The sequence below is a fragment of the Sus scrofa genome, chromosome 14, assembly GCF_000003025.6.
Source record: "Sus scrofa isolate TJ Tabasco breed Duroc chromosome 14, Sscrofa11.1, whole genome shotgun sequence".
Classification (NCBI taxonomy): Eukaryota; Metazoa; Chordata; class Mammalia; order Artiodactyla; family Suidae; genus Sus; species Sus scrofa.
The window spans coordinates 40,227,613-40,243,817 of NC_010456.5; the positions used below are offsets into that span (position 1 = coordinate 40,227,613).

The following is a 16,205-nucleotide window of genomic DNA, read 5'->3' on the forward strand; positions in this document are numbered from 1 at the left end:
AACCTCTTTCCCCAGCTGCGAGTGTAAGGCGGTCCAGAGGCCCATGTCAGGATGCCTTCAGCAAACCCATGGGAAAGTGCAGTGGACAGGGCCTGGCCCACGCAGGAAGCCAGGAGAACCACAAGTGCCTGGTGGGGCAGGAATCCCATCCCTAGGACTTCGGCCTCAAGTAAGGGAATTTCAATGATTTACCCTCAAACTGTGGTCCTTGTAAGTCTGGGGTAGGGAGTTTGGTCTCTTCTGAAAGTTGTTATCTCAGACCACAAAGAACAGGCACTGGCACAGGTGAAAATAATGGCAAACTTTATTGGCATAAATCACAGGAATTGAAATGGGGGAAAGCCAGGTTAATAAGTTTATGGAGGAAAAAAAAAATCAAATCATTGAATAACCATTGAACCAAAGGGGAGACAGACCTCTGAAACCCCAGGCCCTCTGGGGGAAGGGCTTGGGGCAGGTCACTGTAAACAGAGCGATACGGCCTATGGGTACAAGTGGAGACATCAGACCTGTGGCTGGGCCTGGCTGACCACTCCAGACCCAGGCTGCTCCCAGCCCTGCCACCAAAGAGGACCCTCTTCTGAGACCTCAGCACACCCAGCCTCTGCTATGAGGCTAGTGGAGTGGTCTGGCTCTTCATCAATTCAGACCCCACTGGGGTCCCGTTCTGCTGACCCAGAACACCAGCCCTATCTGTTTCCCCTCTGGGAGAGAGCACTCTGGGGCTTCCTGTTGTGTCAGCAGGATCCTGTCGCTCTGCTCAGAATCCTACCAGGCCCTCATTTGAGAACCTGGATTCTTTTTCCCCAGGCCTCCAGTCTCCAGGGAGGGCAGGAAATTTGGGGAAGGGATGCACCCAGTGGAATCAACAAGACTAATGGTCAAAAATCGGATACCAGCTTTCCTGAGAAGGCAGGAGAAAGAGCCCCAGAGAGAATGTTCTCTTTGTTGCCAGAAAGTTCACAGGGGAGTGGACGCTCCTAATGGCTTACTTAGGAAACAACACTCCAAAGTGCACTTCCCCTTCTCCCCCCTCAGGAGCAGGACGGATGAGGTTCAGAATTCCAGGCCTCCAAGGGCAAGAGCCCCTTAAGGCCAATTTCAGTAAAGAGCTTGCTGGCCTGGGTTAAGTAAGGAAGGGGTTTCAAAATACAGCAGTTTATAAAAACAGTCCTGGTGAGCTGTGAAGTTAAAGAAGGGGAGTCACAGAGCTGCTCCCAGTTCACCTGCTTGTGCTAAGAAAAAAATAAAATACAAATTGCTTCCCCACCCTGAACCCTCAGTACAAGGCAAACTCCACACCACAGCCACCATCACTGACAGGATCAGTGGCGGCTGACACAGGGGAGTACAAAGGGGACATCTTTAAAATCTCTTCAAAATCATTTTTGTACAGAGAAGTAAAAGCAAGTCAGACGATATGAATTCAAACCTCAGTGTAGAAATCTATCAAAGTCGGTACAGTGTCCAGGCACAGGGTGAAACTCCCCACCTCATGCCATTCCTGGAGACAGAGGAAGTGACTAGAAAACATTATTGCTGGAGAGGCCTTTCTCAGTAGAACCAGAGCGGTTTTGCGGAGGCAGCTGCCCAGGCCGGGGGAGCCTGGAAGGGCAGAAGGAGCACAAGGAACCTTCCATGGCCCCCTGGGCACTTCCAGCCTTGGGTGGATGCTGGCTTTGTCTGGAGGGAGCTGTTGTCCCCAGTACTCTCGGAACAAGGATAACGAGGTTGATGGGGGAGGATGAGGATGAAAAGGGGCCCCCATCTGACCCTGCCTGCCCTCCCCCTACCCCCCGGCTCTACTGCCGAAGTATGAGTAAGAGATGGCTCCAGTGTGGGGTGCTGGGCTGGCCAGGCGGGTTCATGAGGACACAGGTGGGCCCTACAGCCTCCACCTCCAGGGAGGGTGAAGAGCTAGCAGCCTGGGGAGAGCTGCAGGAGGAAGGAGGCCCAGAGGCTCTGGCAGGGGGGTAAGAAAAGCAGGTGGGACCCCACAAGGTCTTCTTGCCATCCTGCACCAGCCATGGACATGGTTCCAGTTTCAGTTGGGTTTGCCCCTTCACCCCAGTGAGGCCTCTGGGTCACAGTAGCGGCTGGAAGGCTGGGTTGGGAAGGGGGGCAGAGGAAGGACAGGGGCGCCTAGCAAAAGAGCTTGAGGAAGCAGTTCTGACAGTAAGGCTTGTCATTCTGCTCCTTGAAGGTGCCCTTGTTGAGCTGCTTGAGGCAGAAGGCACAGACGAAGTGCTCCGGGTGGAACTTTTTGGCCATGGCCGTGATGCAGCGGCCCGTGATCGGCTTCTGGCAGCCAGAGCACAGTGAGCCCCGCCGCTCGTGGTAGTGCACCTCACAGTAGGGCTGCCCATCGTGCTCGAAGAAGCTGCCGTTGACGAATGGCGTGAAGCATTCCTGGACACAGAAGGGGGCGGCAGGGGGCAGAAGGCTCAGCCTGGGGCTGGGGCTGGGGACTGAGGGAGCTCCCAGGTGATGGGCAGGGTCATCACTCTGGGAACAACTCCCACTTGCTAAGCATTCCCTGAGTGTCAAGTGCGATGCTAAACACTTACTGTTCTCCCAATAAAGACCTTGACCTGCCACTGCTAACCTGCACTGCCTGGATTCCAACAAGGATCTGACTCCTGGGCACTTTAGCAGGTGGCTGTAAGGATGTGCCCAGAAAGACTCGTTCTAAAAAAAGGGTTCTGCGGTCAAACTCTGCATCCTAGATTTCCATTTGGAGATCCACATGCACATCTGGGTATTAAAGACTCTGAGAAGTCCTGTAATGCACGGTGTTCCCCAAACTTATTTGACTCTTGGTGGAACCCTAATAACATCTGTGGGCCATTACCCCTAGAAGGCAGTCTGGAAACCCTTGCCCATTTCCGCTGAGGCTGCTAAATGCTTGCGTTACCCCATTTCACTCTCACACACCCCTCTCCCGAACGTGACCAATCTCAGGGCTGTGGCACAGGACCACCTTGCACTTTTCTACTAGTCTCAGTTCAAGTCCTGGCCCAGGACCTACTGGATTTGAGGAAGTGTACCTCCTGCCTTCCCACTCCCATTAATAACCCAAGTGGGGCCTCCAAGTTCAGAAAGTGAAGCAGGCCCTTCTCTTCCCTGCTGCTCACCCTCACCCCCCTAGAGGGTCTGGAGGCTCCTCACCCGACACACGAAGCACTCGGGATGCCAGAGGGTGTTGAGGGCCGAGATGTAGTTCTCCAGGATGGCCCGGGCACAGCCGCCACATTTGGGCGCGAACATGTCAAAGTAATCCTTCCGGCAGTAGGCCTTGCCGTCTTTCTCGTGGAACCCTGCGGAGGTGGGGTGTGGGGCAGATGAGGGCCTCTAGAGGGGGCGCCACCCTGGCACCAACCTCTGCCAAGTCTCCCTGGAACCCCTCCCACCCCAATCCTCCAGGAGACAGTGAGTTGGCAGGCACCAGTCAGTACCTTCAGGCCCAAAGAAGGCGCCACACTGGGCACAGAAGAAGTGCTCCGGGTGCCACGTCCGGTCAAGGGCTGTCACCACTTTCTGTAAAAGCAAAGTGTGGGACCAAAGCTGAGCTGCAGCCCCACTGGGCAGATCCCACAGCTGAGACCCAGCAGCAAGGCTCTCTTCTTCCCACCCCTTCCCCCAGCTCCAGGCCAAGAAAGAGCAAAACACTCCGAAGATGGAGGTCTCCCCTACTTGTGCTCTGAAGCACCGAGGATTCCGCTTTAGTGAATGAAGGATGTGACATGCCAGACCCACTCTATCTCCTTTAACCCTCACATGTGGTCAAGGTCATACATTCTATTGTGACTCCCATTTTATATGAAACTTAGGCTCAGAGAGGCTAGGCACCCCCCTAACATCACACAGCAGGAGCAAGGGAGCAACACTCCACTCCATTTATCCGAGCTGGGCTCCTAACCTCTGGGAGTCTGGGCCAAAGGGAACCAGGGATGGGAGATGGGAGGGAGCCAGGGCCACTTAATGTGGCCTGAGTGAAAACCCGGGTTCCCAGCTGGGTGAGCTCAGGCATGTAAGTTGACCTCTCTGAGCCTCGGATGGGGCCACCTGTGCAGGAGGAACTCACATCCAGGATGGGCCCGTTGCAGTAGTAGCAGCGTGGAGAGAAGAGGTTGTGATAGTCCTTTTCACAGTAGGGCTGTCCATCCCGCTCAAAGAAGTTCCGGGACCCGATCTCCTCCTGGCAGTGGGTGCAGACGAAATGCTCTGGGTGCCACGTCTTCCCCATGGCAGTCACAACCTGAGGAGAGGAGGGAGGCAAGATCTTCAGGGCCTGGGTCTGCCTGGTGTACCCTCCCAGAGGAGCCAAGGTCCCAGGCCCACCTGACGCGTGCCCCCCCACCCCCACCCCGCCATCATCACCTGCCCCGCGATGGGTTTTTTGCAGGCTCCGCAGACCCCCTTTGCAACCGTGGCGACCCCCAGTTTGTTCAGGTCAGACTGCAGGCTCCCTAGCATGCTGTCCAGCTGGCTTCCCGGCTTTGGGGGGCCCCCTGGAGGAGAGCTGCTCCCGGTCTTGCCCTGGGCCATGAACTGCGGAGACAGAGACAGAGGACAGGTCAGGATACCCAGGCCCTGGGGATAGGCTTTTGCAGCACTGGGGCTCTTTTCCCTCCTGGACACATGAGCTGATGGCGGTAGGAAGTGCAGCCCCTCCAGGGGCCTCAGGAGCCCTCAGGGTGGGAGTGGCATCTGTAAGGCATTGTGGTGGTCAGAGGGGCTCACGGCACCCTGAGGGCCTGACTGAGCCCCCAGAAACACACGGCAAGCAGGACACAAGGCTCCAGCCTTGGCACTGACCCCTCCCTTGTCCTGCCCTTCAGGGCTGCTCTGCCTGCCATTCCTCCAGCCAGCTGCCCAGCACAGTTCTCTGTCCACTCTTTGTTCCAAGCCCTGGGTCTTAGGGGAGGAAACAAGGAGAAGAATTTCCTTTTAAAAAATTAAGAAAGAGAGAACATGAGGCCTTGTCATTGGACCATTTCACAAAAGGGAACTTAGGATGAGATAAGAGGATAGATTCTGCCCTCCCCCACCCCCACCCCCAAACACACACTGGTAGTCCCAAAATCAGGAGAAAAAGTCCAGAGAAAAACCACCACGAGAGAGAGGCCCAGGGAGAGGTGAAGAGAGAAAAAATCTTAAAGGGAGTCAAAGGCACAGGACTTAAGGAGGGGAGGTGATGGGGCCAGAGAGCAAGGAGGCCTTGCCCGGTACTGGGTCTGGGGCTGAAGAGGAGAACAGGTTTTGGTTTTCCTTCTGGAAATGGCTTCCTCAGACAGAGCCTGGGGCAGGGCTGAGGGGCAGCAGGAAAGGGCCATCGGAGGGCAGGCCCCACAAGGAAGAAAGGGACTGCTGATGTCTCAGAGGTGGGACTGTGGACATCAGGTTACGTTTGTGAGGGTCCAGGGTCAAGGACAGATCTAAGGAAGGACCCTAGTTATGCGAACTGTAGAAGGAGGGACAGGAGTTCCCGTCGTGGCACAGTGGTTAACAAATCCGACTAGGAACCATGAGGTTGCGGGTTCAGTCCCTGCCCTTGCTCAGTGGGTTAACGATCCGGCGTTGCCGTGAGCTGTGGTGTGGGTTGCAGACAAGGCTCGGATCCCGAGTTGCTGTGGCTCTGGCGTAGGCCGGCGGCTACAGCTCCGATTGGACCCCTAGCCTGGGAACCTCCATATGCCGCACGGGAGTGGCCCTAGGAAAAAAAAAAAAAAAAAAAAGAAGGAGGGACAAGGAGAGGCGAGCATGTGTGTGCAGCACGGGGACTTGGCTCAGGCATGAGGACAGGGAGGGGCCCCAGGAGGCCTGCCTGCATCGGGGGGAAGAGTGGGTCCTCGTCAGTCTGGCAGCCCACGGAGCTCAGAGAGTGGGGCGCAGGTGAGAAAGGGCTGGGGCCCTGTGCATCAGCTTCCCATGGCCCCACCCCAGTGCTCTGGACCCCAGGAGAAGCGCAGGGGAGAGCCGGGGACCCCAGGGTAGAGGGGCCAGGTGGGCTGGGTGGGGGCGAAGAGCTGCTGGCCGAGGTGTCTCTGCGATGCTGGAGCAAAGGGCTGGGAGGAGGAGGAGAAGGCAGAACAGAGAAGGTTCTTCTCAGGGGAATGGGAGAGCCGGGAGGGAAGACAACCTGGGAGGAAGGAAAGAAGGAGAGAGATGAGGACGACAGCAGAAACATCAGCTCTGCAAACAGGGGCTCCCGGCCTCCCCACTCACGAGGCCACAGGATGCAGGACCCCCACACACACCAGACCTCCCCTCCAGCCAGTGCTGGGCAAGAACTGGAGGACCTCCGCCCTGGCCCGGTCCTGGGCATCTGCTCGCTACCTTCTCTACCAGCTGCCCCCCAGCCCGCCTCCCACGCGGCTGCACAGTGATGATGACGCCCTCTGTCAGCCAGTCCTCCGCAGAGGCTTCCGTGGCCTCCTCCACCTCCGGCTGGATGCCCAGACGGCCCTGCAGCTCTGCGATGAGCCGCTCCTGGGATGGGGTCCTGCTCAGGGTGGCGGGGTCCAGCCGGCGGCGAGGGGAGGGCTCCCGGGACATGGGGTGCGCGTGGCCTGTCTCCCGGCTCCTCCTGATCACCGAGCGGATCTGAGGAGGGAGGGAAGCTGTCATGGGCCACTTTGGGCTCCCCCGATGCTGCTCAGTCCACACTGGGGGTGCACTCAAGAGGGGAGGGCTGAACCACACCACCAGGGAAAAGCCAAGCTGGACTAGGGTGGAGGCAGGGGGCAGAGAGGATGCTTTCCAAGTCAGCCCTGACCTTGGGCAAGACACTTCACTTCCAGGCCTCTGCTTCTCCATCCTTGCAGTGGGCTAGTGATGTTTTCTCAGTTGCCTTACAGGGCTATCACAAGAATTATTTGAAAGAATAGAAGTGGACAGTCTTGAAAGGGAAGAAGACTTTTCCTTTTTTTTTTTTTTTTTTAATTCATAATAGAAAAATGTGGTCTTTCTAGTAAATCTTTTAACTGCTTTTTTTCCCCCTTGTTTATATTATAAACTACTTGTTTCTCGTGGTTTGGGTTTTTTGTTGTTTTACTTTGTTTTGTTTTTGAAAAGGGCCTAAAATTTCAATCAAGTAAGAAGCAAATAATAACGGCAAGGTCAGCCACGGCCTACTGGGGACCATGTGCTGTGTTCTTTCTTCATTTAAGGCACTACCTTCATTTAAGCCTCTGGACAGCCTTGTGGGGGAAATGGCCTATTACCCTCACTTTAAAGATGAGAAAACTGAAGCTGGTTGCCCAAGGTCACACAGGGAGCATGTGCTGGAGGCGTGGTTCGTATTCAATTCTATCTGGTTCCAAAGCCCATGCCTTTTTTTTTTTTTTGGCTGCAGCATGCAGCAGCTTCATGGAGGACCTCAGTTCCCAGACCAGGGATTGAACCCGCAATGGTGAAAGCGCCAAATCCTAGCCATTAGGAAACTCCCCCAAAGCCCATGCTTTTAACCATCCCGCACACATCCTTTAAGGTGTCAGGGGAAGCTCATCTAAAGGAAAGGCCTTAATCAAGCCAGAAGCAGTCACTATGAGAAATTCTGGGGCTCGAGGAATTCTGTCAGCCCCACAGAGCTCACTGCCCAGTGCCAGTCGTCAGGGTCTTGGGCCACGACATCTCGGCTGCCCAAGCAGACATGCGCAGAGTGGGAGGTCGCATGCAGTTAGGCAGGCGTGGCCCCGTGCCAGGCGCCCCCCAGGACTGGGACCGTGCCTAGCAGCCGTGCGAGCTCCGCCTGCCTGGCCAGAGGTGGAAATCCTCTCAGTGGTGTTGGGTGTATCCATGACCACAGCCTGCGGAAGCTCCAGCTGTTCCCTCCTGGCCTCAGCGGCAGTTTCCGTGGTGCCCTCTGGCGTCCTGGGGGTCTTGAGTCCTTGGATTGGTCTGACAAGGCTGCCCCCCATGGGTGTCTCTCCACCTAACTGCTCTCCTGGCCCTGGCCTGGCCCTCTCCTGCTGTCCACGTTCCTTCGGGAGACTCCAGGTATCTGGGAAGACAGCCTGACGGTCTGCAGCCACCAAGGTGGGCTCAGATACTTGCTGGAAGCTGGGCATAGCTCCCTGAGGAGTCTTAGACCTGACAACCTCCAGACCCCACAGGAGCCCCTGCATGGCGGCCATAGCCTCCCCTTGACACAGAGGGTTGGCTGATGGAAGTTGGGGGTCCCCAGACTCCTGGGGACCTATGCACCCAGTGTGGGGTAGAATGTTACCCGGGGATGCCCTGGAGAGCTCACACACCAGGTTGGGTGGGTCCCTCCAAATGTGGGCCTGGCTCTCTGTACCCAGTGGCCCCAGAGAACCCTCCATGGAGGAAGACCTTGAGTTTGGGGTGTCCGGTGTCACCCCAAAGCCAGCCAAATCAAGCCAGCTGGGGGCCACAGGAGGTACAAGGCCCTGAGCTAAGTTATCACTGTCCTCAGTGCAGACGACCTCAGGGGTGTGGCCAGGGCCTCGAGTGGGGGGTTTCCCAGCAGGTGGCAGGAATACAGAGGGCCGGGGAGGAGAAGGAGGAGGAGCAGGAGGAGGAAGCATGTGGTGTGTGGAAGGAGCTGAGCTGGACAGCAGCCCCGGGGAGCTCAAGGCCACAGCGGAGGAGCTGGTCTGGAGGAGGAGAAAAACAAAAGGCAGAGGGGAGAGGAGAGAAAGAGACGGGAGAGGTGAGGAAGGAAGTTCTCTGCAAGGTGCAGGCCTGGGCTCAGGGCTCCGAGAGCCACCACCTACACTGACCAGACTGTCTACACCATCTACACTGTCTACACTGATCAGACTGAGGTGGAGGCAAAGCTGAAGTGTGAGAACTGGCTCTGGAAGAGGCCCCACCCCCCAAAAAAGGTTTTCCTGGACTCCGTGTCCTTGGCCCCCATCAAACCCAGGCAGCAGAAAGCGGCCTCCAAGCCATTCCTGTTGGGGTCACCCCAGTCAGCAGGGAGACAGAGAAAAGGCTGTGGTGAGGTGGAGCACAGGGAGGGCAGCTGGGATAAACACCCTGCCTCCTGCAGCCTCGGCTCTCGGCCCTGTCCCCCCCCGCCAGGTAATCCCAGGGCTCCATGACCTTGCTCTGGGGGCACAGCTGGAACCAGTGCTGCTGCTCAAGGGGCATCGCGACGCTGTGGTCTCAGAAAGTCGCACAGCCTAAAAGACACTGAGGCTAAGGGCTGAGTCCAACAGACTTGCTTCTGACTGTGGCTGCCCAGAAATGCTGGCACACGAGGGTCACAAGCCCAGGCTGCCCCCATCCCCACCCCCAGCATGAAACCCCAACCGAAGGAAGGCCTGGAGGCCCCACTGGGGCCAAGAGCTGGCTCCCCTTCTCAGATTCCCTAAGTCAGGCCCACATGGAAGGGTGGAGTCAGCAGCCATTAGAGTTCAGTCAATATCAGCCACCATCGAGGCACTGCATCCTCTAAATAAAACATCTTGGGTCTGGCAGGCCCAGGGGGCCAGGATGGAGGGGAAGGGACGCCTCGTGCAGGACTGGCCCAGCAGCCTGATGGGTGAGGTGTTCCAGACAGAACCCATGGGAACTCAGAGGCCACAGAGGATGAATGGAGGCTGGTGAAGGAAGCCTGCGGATTCAGGAACCAGAGGCAGAAAGAAAGGGGACATGCTGAAGACAGCCAGCGTGGGCAAAGGGCTCCAGGGCCAATGACCTCTCAGCACAGGATCCCAAGTTCCACGGCCCAGGAGAAAAAGAACACCCTCCCCCACCAGGAGCAGCCATTAACACAGGGTCCTTTGTCCCAGCCTCCTGATCCCTCCCAGGGTGACTGGGAGCTGGGAGCACCCAGGGAGTTAGGAATGTCCTGCTGAGCACTTTTCAGACTTCACAGGCTTCCAGGCAGCTCAGCTAGGAACCCGGCCTGGCCCTCCCTTCCCCGTACCCTGGCATGGCCGGGGCACTGCCCGCTGGGTCCCGGGCTCAGGGTGAAACACCCAAACCCTAAGGGGCCAAGTTCCAGCTACTCACACTGAGGTATGGGAGAGAAGAACCAGGGTGGGAGTTCTGAGGGGACAGAGCTGGGAAGAGGAGGGATCTCAGGGCACCTTAAAATCTGACAGCGAGGCCATCAGCTCGTCCAGCTCCCTGGTGGCAGAGGAGGCTGAGATGCGCGTCTGCTGCTGGCTGGAGGTGACTCGCTGGGGGCTGTTCATCTCACCCTGGTTCAGAGTGATGGCGGGGCTGCAGACAAGCATGGCATCAGCGAGGACCCCAGAGTCCAATGCAATCCCCTCCCCAGGGGAGCCCCCCAATCTCTCCTGGGGACCTGTCACTGGGAGGGGACTGCTGTCAGCCAGGGGAACAGAGCCCTGAGGCCTGCTCAGAGGGCACCTTTCCCAGGAAGACCAAGTCCAGGCCTGCCTGTTCAACAAGCCCACGCAGCCTGTGTATCCTCCACAAGGCTGCATGTGCTCCCACAACATCTAACACCGAGAAGAGCTAATGTTCCATCGGCACTTTCCTCCTCAGGCACCGTGGTGTCGGGTCTCACCCATATTGAGGTAGGTGGTCCCATCCCTGTTTTCCTGTATCCCTTATCCCATTCTACAGACGGGAAGACACAGGCCTGAGAGACAACAGAAGGGCAAGATGCGAACCCTATCGTGTGGCTCCAAAGCCGGTGCTGACAGCCGCTGGGCTACAGCGTGCATGGCGTCAGTCTCTTTGGATGGACTGTGTTCACCTGCCTGAGGGCAGGCATGGCGTCTGTGTGACTCACCAGCTGCCCGAAAGGCCTGGGAGAAAGCCTGGTAAACAAGAGGCACCTTCAGAGGGAACAGGTGACACTAGGGATGAGAGGACAGACACTGGAGCATGGGGCAGGCTCAGGGAATACTCACACAGGGCTGGGCACGGAGCTCTCCAGCTCGTCCAGGAGACTCTCCACGCTGGGACGCACATCCTCCAGGCCTCGGCCTCCATTCCGCTTGGGCTTCTCTTTGGTCACCGGCCCCGCTTTGCCCCCCAGTGAGCTGTTGTGTTCCAGGACGCCATAGTGTGGGCTCAGAGCCCCAGGCAGTGGGGGGCTTGAGTTGGCCTCATCTGCAAGGAGAGAGAAAAGCTGCTCAGCCTGGAGCCATGCGGGGGATCCGTAGGGGAGACCCTGGGGGGCCTGGCCGAGGCCTACCTGTGGGGAAGCCTGGGGCGTTATGCTGCACAGCATTCAGCTCCAGCAGCAGACGGTCAAGTTCAGAAAGGTTGCTGCCCAAGGAGGAGCTCATGACGGTGGGTGAAGGCTCAGCCGACTTCTGCTTGTTGGGAAAGCTTGAGAGGCAAAGGGAAGACCTCAGTGAGACATGCTTCCTTTTGCCGGCGGCCCCCAAATGCTCAAGAATAAACAGAGGGGATACGGTGCCTCCGCCAGCCAGAGAACGGACAGTGGGAAAGGGATGTGGTAAGAAGATTGGAGGAAGTAAGTCTTGCTTCAGTTCCTGAACCTTCCTCAGTGCAGGGTGATATGACAGCCAGCCCAGCCACAGCGCAAAGATGACAGCAATAAGGCTACTGGGCCAGGCGAGAAGCCTCAGGACCTGGCCAGGCACCCAGCGGCTTCCACAGCCTAACCCAGTGACCCTTGAGGCAGAACCCCACAGCCAGGGCTGTGACCATGCCTGTCCCTGGTCAGCTACCCCCTGCCCCCAGCCCGGACAACTCACAGGATTTCCAAGCAGGCAGAGGCGCTGGGGGGGTACCTGTACACGTGCTCCTCCTCGCTGGCTCGTGGACACGGAAGGCCGATGCCGTCCTGGGGGTTGGAGGAACTGGAAGTTTTGGCACTGGAGCCGTACACAGGGGATGGGGCCTGAGGCTGCAGGAAAGAGAATGTTCAGGGTCTCCTCGGTGAGGGAAGGGAATAGCCCAAGTCACCCCAGGAGGCTCCTGCTCACAGCCAGTCTCCCCAGGGTATTTCCACACTCTGGCCAGGAGATAGGTGACTAACACTTGGTCACTGGCCCTCACGTGGTGGCATCTGGTGCAGGGAGCTGGGTGCTTCCTGCCTCCTCCCCTTGTCCCTGATCCCTGGCTCCCTATCCACTGCCAGACAAGCTCCTTTGGCTCCAAAGCTGACTTCCAAGCCTCGTCCCCACCTTACCTGCTGGTGGATGAATCGGGAGGTGCTGGGTTGCCACTGGTCTATCGGGTCAAGAACTGAGCCATTGAGGGCCTCACTGGATGGGGGTGGGGGGACAGGGGGTGGCACGGCAATCTCCTGGTATGTGTGGTTTCCAGTTGGGTACGAGTATGGGGTCTCCTCTGACAAGAACACAGGCCGTTTGGAGATATGGGAGGTGGTGGACTCCAAGTCCGCCAGCAGAGCGTCTGCAAAGAGAAGGCGTAGGGAGCAGGTAAAGAAAGGGATCCTAGAAAGTAGTCTCCAGTGGCAGCAGCCTCCCTGCTGGCACCAGAGAGTTAACAACTTCTGAGCACCTGCCCCGCCCATAGGAGAAATGACCAGCCTCTGGTCAGAAAGGTATCAGCCCGGGGCACACCTAGCTAAGAACAGCCCCTGAAGCTCCACCCCCAGCCCAAGAAGAAGGTGCTCTGGAGGCCCCTGGGGCCGCCCTGGGGGCTCTTCTACCTCCGGGAGTTGGGCACCTGCACTCCCTCCCGACCAGGCCCTGGCAGTGCAGCTGGCTGGCTGGGAGTCAGAAATGCCTGCCTGGAACCAGGCACTGACTCCGCAGGGCAAGGCGGAGAGCATGGGCGGGAGGGGCCCCACGTCACAGGGAGGGGCCTGGGCACTACCAGGTCCCACTTAATTTCCAAGAGCCTAGGCCTTCTCAGCACCCCCCCAATGGAGGGGCCCCTGCAGTGGTACCTGCCTTCCTGATCAGGTAGAAGCAAACCTCAGGCACCAAGCTTCTCCTCAGTCTCTGGGCTACTGGCGAGGTGTGTGGGGAGGTGCGGGCTGGGATGAGGCTGGTGCAGTGCTCCCCACCTCCTCGGCAGAGCCAGGCAGGACTGCTCGGTAGGCTGTTTCTGTGGAAGCCTGGCAAGCAGCCTGGCCCCAGAGGCTCAAGGGCCCCACTATTCTGCTTTTAACAGCAGCAAGGAGATGAATTGGCCCTCAAGAGCAAAATTCCATTACCCTGGACCGGGCAGCCTGCATCTCCCCTGTCCCCAGACAAGGAGGGTACAGCTAGAGGGGCAGGGGTGACAACTGCTGATCTTCCCGATCCTGGGGCCCTCAACAGCCCCAAAGCCGAGAGCCTGAGTCCCACATGCCACACCCTCATTCCTGCCTGGATCACTGCCGCCCCCTCCCCCGTCCCCCCACCGCTGACCTACTGGGGTTGGGGACACTCAGTACAATCACCAAAAAGCAATGGCTGGATCTTGGCTGTTTACTATTGACAGGCACTGTGCCGGGCATGTTACATACATGGTATTAGTGAGTCCTCCTAATACCCATGAAGTGGGAATTCTCCCTTTACAGATGGGGAAATTGGTTTTGAAAGGTGGTGGGACAGGCCCCAGATAACAAAGCTGGTAAGTGACAGGACTGTCTGATTCCTTAAAAGCCCCAAGCCCCAAAAATCTGCCCTGCAAGAGGCTGCTATGATCACAGGACAACTTTCTGTATGGCAGGGCCCAGACTTTGAGCGCGGCCAGTCCAATCCTTTCTGGTGGCCCTGTCCCCACCCCCACCCCTGCTCAGAGGAAGTAAGAAGGATCAAGGGCCTCACCCAGGGCCTGGGCCTGTGGGCCCACACCTTCTCCCAGCTGTATCCTATCCCCAGGCTCCAACCCTAGGCTGGTAATAGATACCTACCACAGGCTCCTACCCAGCTGATCAGAAGCTTGTTCCACAGCCCAGAATGTCTCCTGACTTCCAAGGAAAGTCAGTTCCTATGCCCCCTCCCTCTCCGGGTCCTTCAGAAGAGGTCTGACTTCCTGTCTCTAGCAAACCGGAACTGGAGGGAGTCAGTGTGAGTCTAGGTAACAGCGGAAAAGGAACCAGTGTCCAGGGCCAATCCCAGCAGGCTCTCCAGGGCCACACCTGCTATCTTGGCTTCACACGGAGTCTCCACTTCCTCTGGGCTTAAGCCAGCAGTGGTGGGGTCCCTCCTTCTCCCTCATGGGCAAAGCCAACCCCCCAGAGCAACAAGGGCAAGCCTGGTAGGGGTAATAGGCAGCTGCCATGTCTGAATGCCCACCATGTGCCAGGAGGTTCACCTGTCACCTTACTTCCTCCTAACCCACCAGCACAGATGGAAAAACTGAGGTTCAGAGAGGCACAGGCACACTTCCATACCACCTGAGCTGGATGAAGTGACACAGCTGGGACATACCTACCCCAGGCTACAAACACTCAACAGAGGACAGATGATTCACCTCCCTCATCAAACCTTCTGAAGCAGGGACACTACTGCCCTCTGCATCACCTCCCCCCACCTCACTCATGACTGACTCCAAGTTTGGCTTATTGGTTTTTGACTTCAACAGGCTCTTTTCTTTTCCTTTCTCTCTTTCTCTCTCTTTTTTTTTTTTTTTTTTTTTTTTTTGAAGTTCCCAGGCTAGGGGTCAAATTGGAGCTATAGCTCCCAGTCTATGCCACAGCCACAGCATTGCAGGATCTGAGCCATGTCTGCGACCTACACCACAGCTCACTGCAACACTGGATCCTTAACCCATTCAGTGAGGTCAGGGATCGAACCCACATCCTCATGGATCCTAGTCAGGTTTGTTAAGGCTGAGCCACGAAGGGAACTCCCCATTCATTTATTTATTTATTTATTTTAATTTTTAGGGCTGCACCTGTGACATGTGGAAGTTCCTAGGCTTGGGGTCGAATCAGATCTGCAGTTGCCGGCCTACACCACAGCCACGGCAAGGCGGGATCCAAGCCGAAGCTTGCAGCACTGCCAGATCCTTTAACCCACTGACTGAGGCCAAGGATTGAACCCGCATGCTCATGGATTCTAGGTGGGTTCTTAACCCACTGAGCCACAACAGGAACCCCTGTTTATCCATTCTAAATGTAATAGTTTGCATCTACTAAACCCAAACTCCCAGTCCATCCCTCCCTGTCCCCCTCCCTCTCGGCAACCACAAGTCTGTTGGCTACTCTGTGAGTCTTCAACAGTCTTTTCTTTTCTTTTTTTTGCCATTTCTTGGGCTGCTCTGGCGGCATATGGAGGTTCCCAGGCTAGGGGTCCAATCGGAGCTGTAGCCACTGGCCTACGCCAGGGCCACAGCAACTCGGGATTCGAGCCTCGTCTGCAACCTACACCACAGCTCACGGCAACGCCGGATCGTTAACCCACTGAGCAAGGGCAGGGACCGAACCCGCAACCTCATGGTTCCCAGTCGGATTCGTTAACCACTTCGCCATGACGGGAACTCCAACAAAGTCTTTTCAACACAGATACCTCTGTTGGTGGAAAGGAGCAGAGACAAAATATCACAAGTTGGAGAGTCGAGCCAGACACCAGTTCAGTGCCAGCTCCTCCATCTATACTACCCATGGCCACAGAGCAAATCACAACCTCCCTGAGCCTCAGTGTCCTCAGTAAGCTGGGCTTTCTAACCCCCACCTCATCTCACTGGTATGAGGTTTATATGGAATAACAGATGCTAGTAGACGGGAAGCTTCAAACATCACATCTTACTGACTCTGTGAAATCAGAAAAAGATTTTTCTCCAAGGAGGTCAGGTTGGGTGCAAAGTGCTAACTTTTCCTCCTAAGTCCTCTATGGGTAGGATCTGAGCTAGACAAGAAAAGGGCAACCTTGAAGAGAAAAGCAAAGTATAAAGTAACATTCAAAGTGAAACACGTGTGGCTGTCAGAGATATGAGGCAGATCACTGTCCAAACTTGTGTCTGACTGCGTGAGAGGACATGTACAGCTGCAGGTTGCAATGCAGCTTCCTTCATTCTCTCCATCCTTGGTCCTGTCCCCCCTGGGCCCCCCACAAGTGCCTCAGGGAAGAGCCAGGACGTCAGGAGACACTGAGGAGCACTTGCTGGCCTCTTCTTAGGATTTCTATGGGCGCCGAAGCCTACTATCTCCCCACGGGCTCCAAATTGTGCCAGGGCAAAGTCTCCTTGCAAGCTCAGCAAACCCCACCCCGCCTGAGTAAACAGAGGTGGAAGATGGAGGACTGGACAGGGGAGTCCACTTGCTGGCAGTGCCCCATGGTGGTGGTGGGACGGGGAGTGTAGGTTTCAGCTACAGTGACTGC

General features: G+C 56.9%; 1 protein-coding gene across 10 annotated transcripts in view; it reads right to left on the reverse strand.

Moving 5' to 3' along the window:
- The window catches only part of PXN (paxillin), a 50,892-nt gene continuing 34,968 nt past the window's right edge, over positions 282-16,205 (reverse strand). For 2 of the 10 annotated variants that reach the window (XM_021073135.1, XM_021073139.1), the window contains exons 2-15: positions 12,113-12,339; positions 11,712-11,827; positions 11,147-11,283; positions 10,860-11,061; positions 10,065-10,200; positions 7,758-8,621; positions 6,340-6,606; positions 5,828-6,142; positions 4,819-4,917; positions 4,381-4,551; positions 4,085-4,258; positions 3,456-3,537; positions 3,169-3,317; positions 282-2,409 (exon numbers count right to left, since the gene is read on the reverse strand). In XM_021073135.1, the coding sequence (XP_020928794.1) occupies positions 2,143-2,409; positions 3,169-3,317; positions 3,456-3,537; positions 4,085-4,258; positions 4,381-4,551; positions 4,819-4,917; positions 5,828-6,142; positions 6,340-6,606; positions 7,758-8,621; positions 10,065-10,200; positions 10,860-11,061; positions 11,147-11,283; positions 11,712-11,827; positions 12,113-12,339 (3,206 nt within the window). In that variant the 3' untranslated portion in view covers positions 282-2,142. Of the gene's footprint in view, positions 2,410-3,168; positions 3,318-3,455; positions 3,538-4,084; positions 4,259-4,380; positions 4,552-4,818; positions 4,918-5,827; positions 6,143-6,339; positions 6,607-7,757; positions 8,622-10,064; positions 10,201-10,859; positions 11,062-11,146; positions 11,284-11,711; positions 11,828-12,112; positions 12,340-12,838; positions 13,051-13,792; positions 15,095-16,205 lie in introns of those variants that run through there. The other 8 variants (XM_021073138.1, XM_021073137.1, XM_021073136.1 and 5 more) reach the window with 8 other exon arrangements.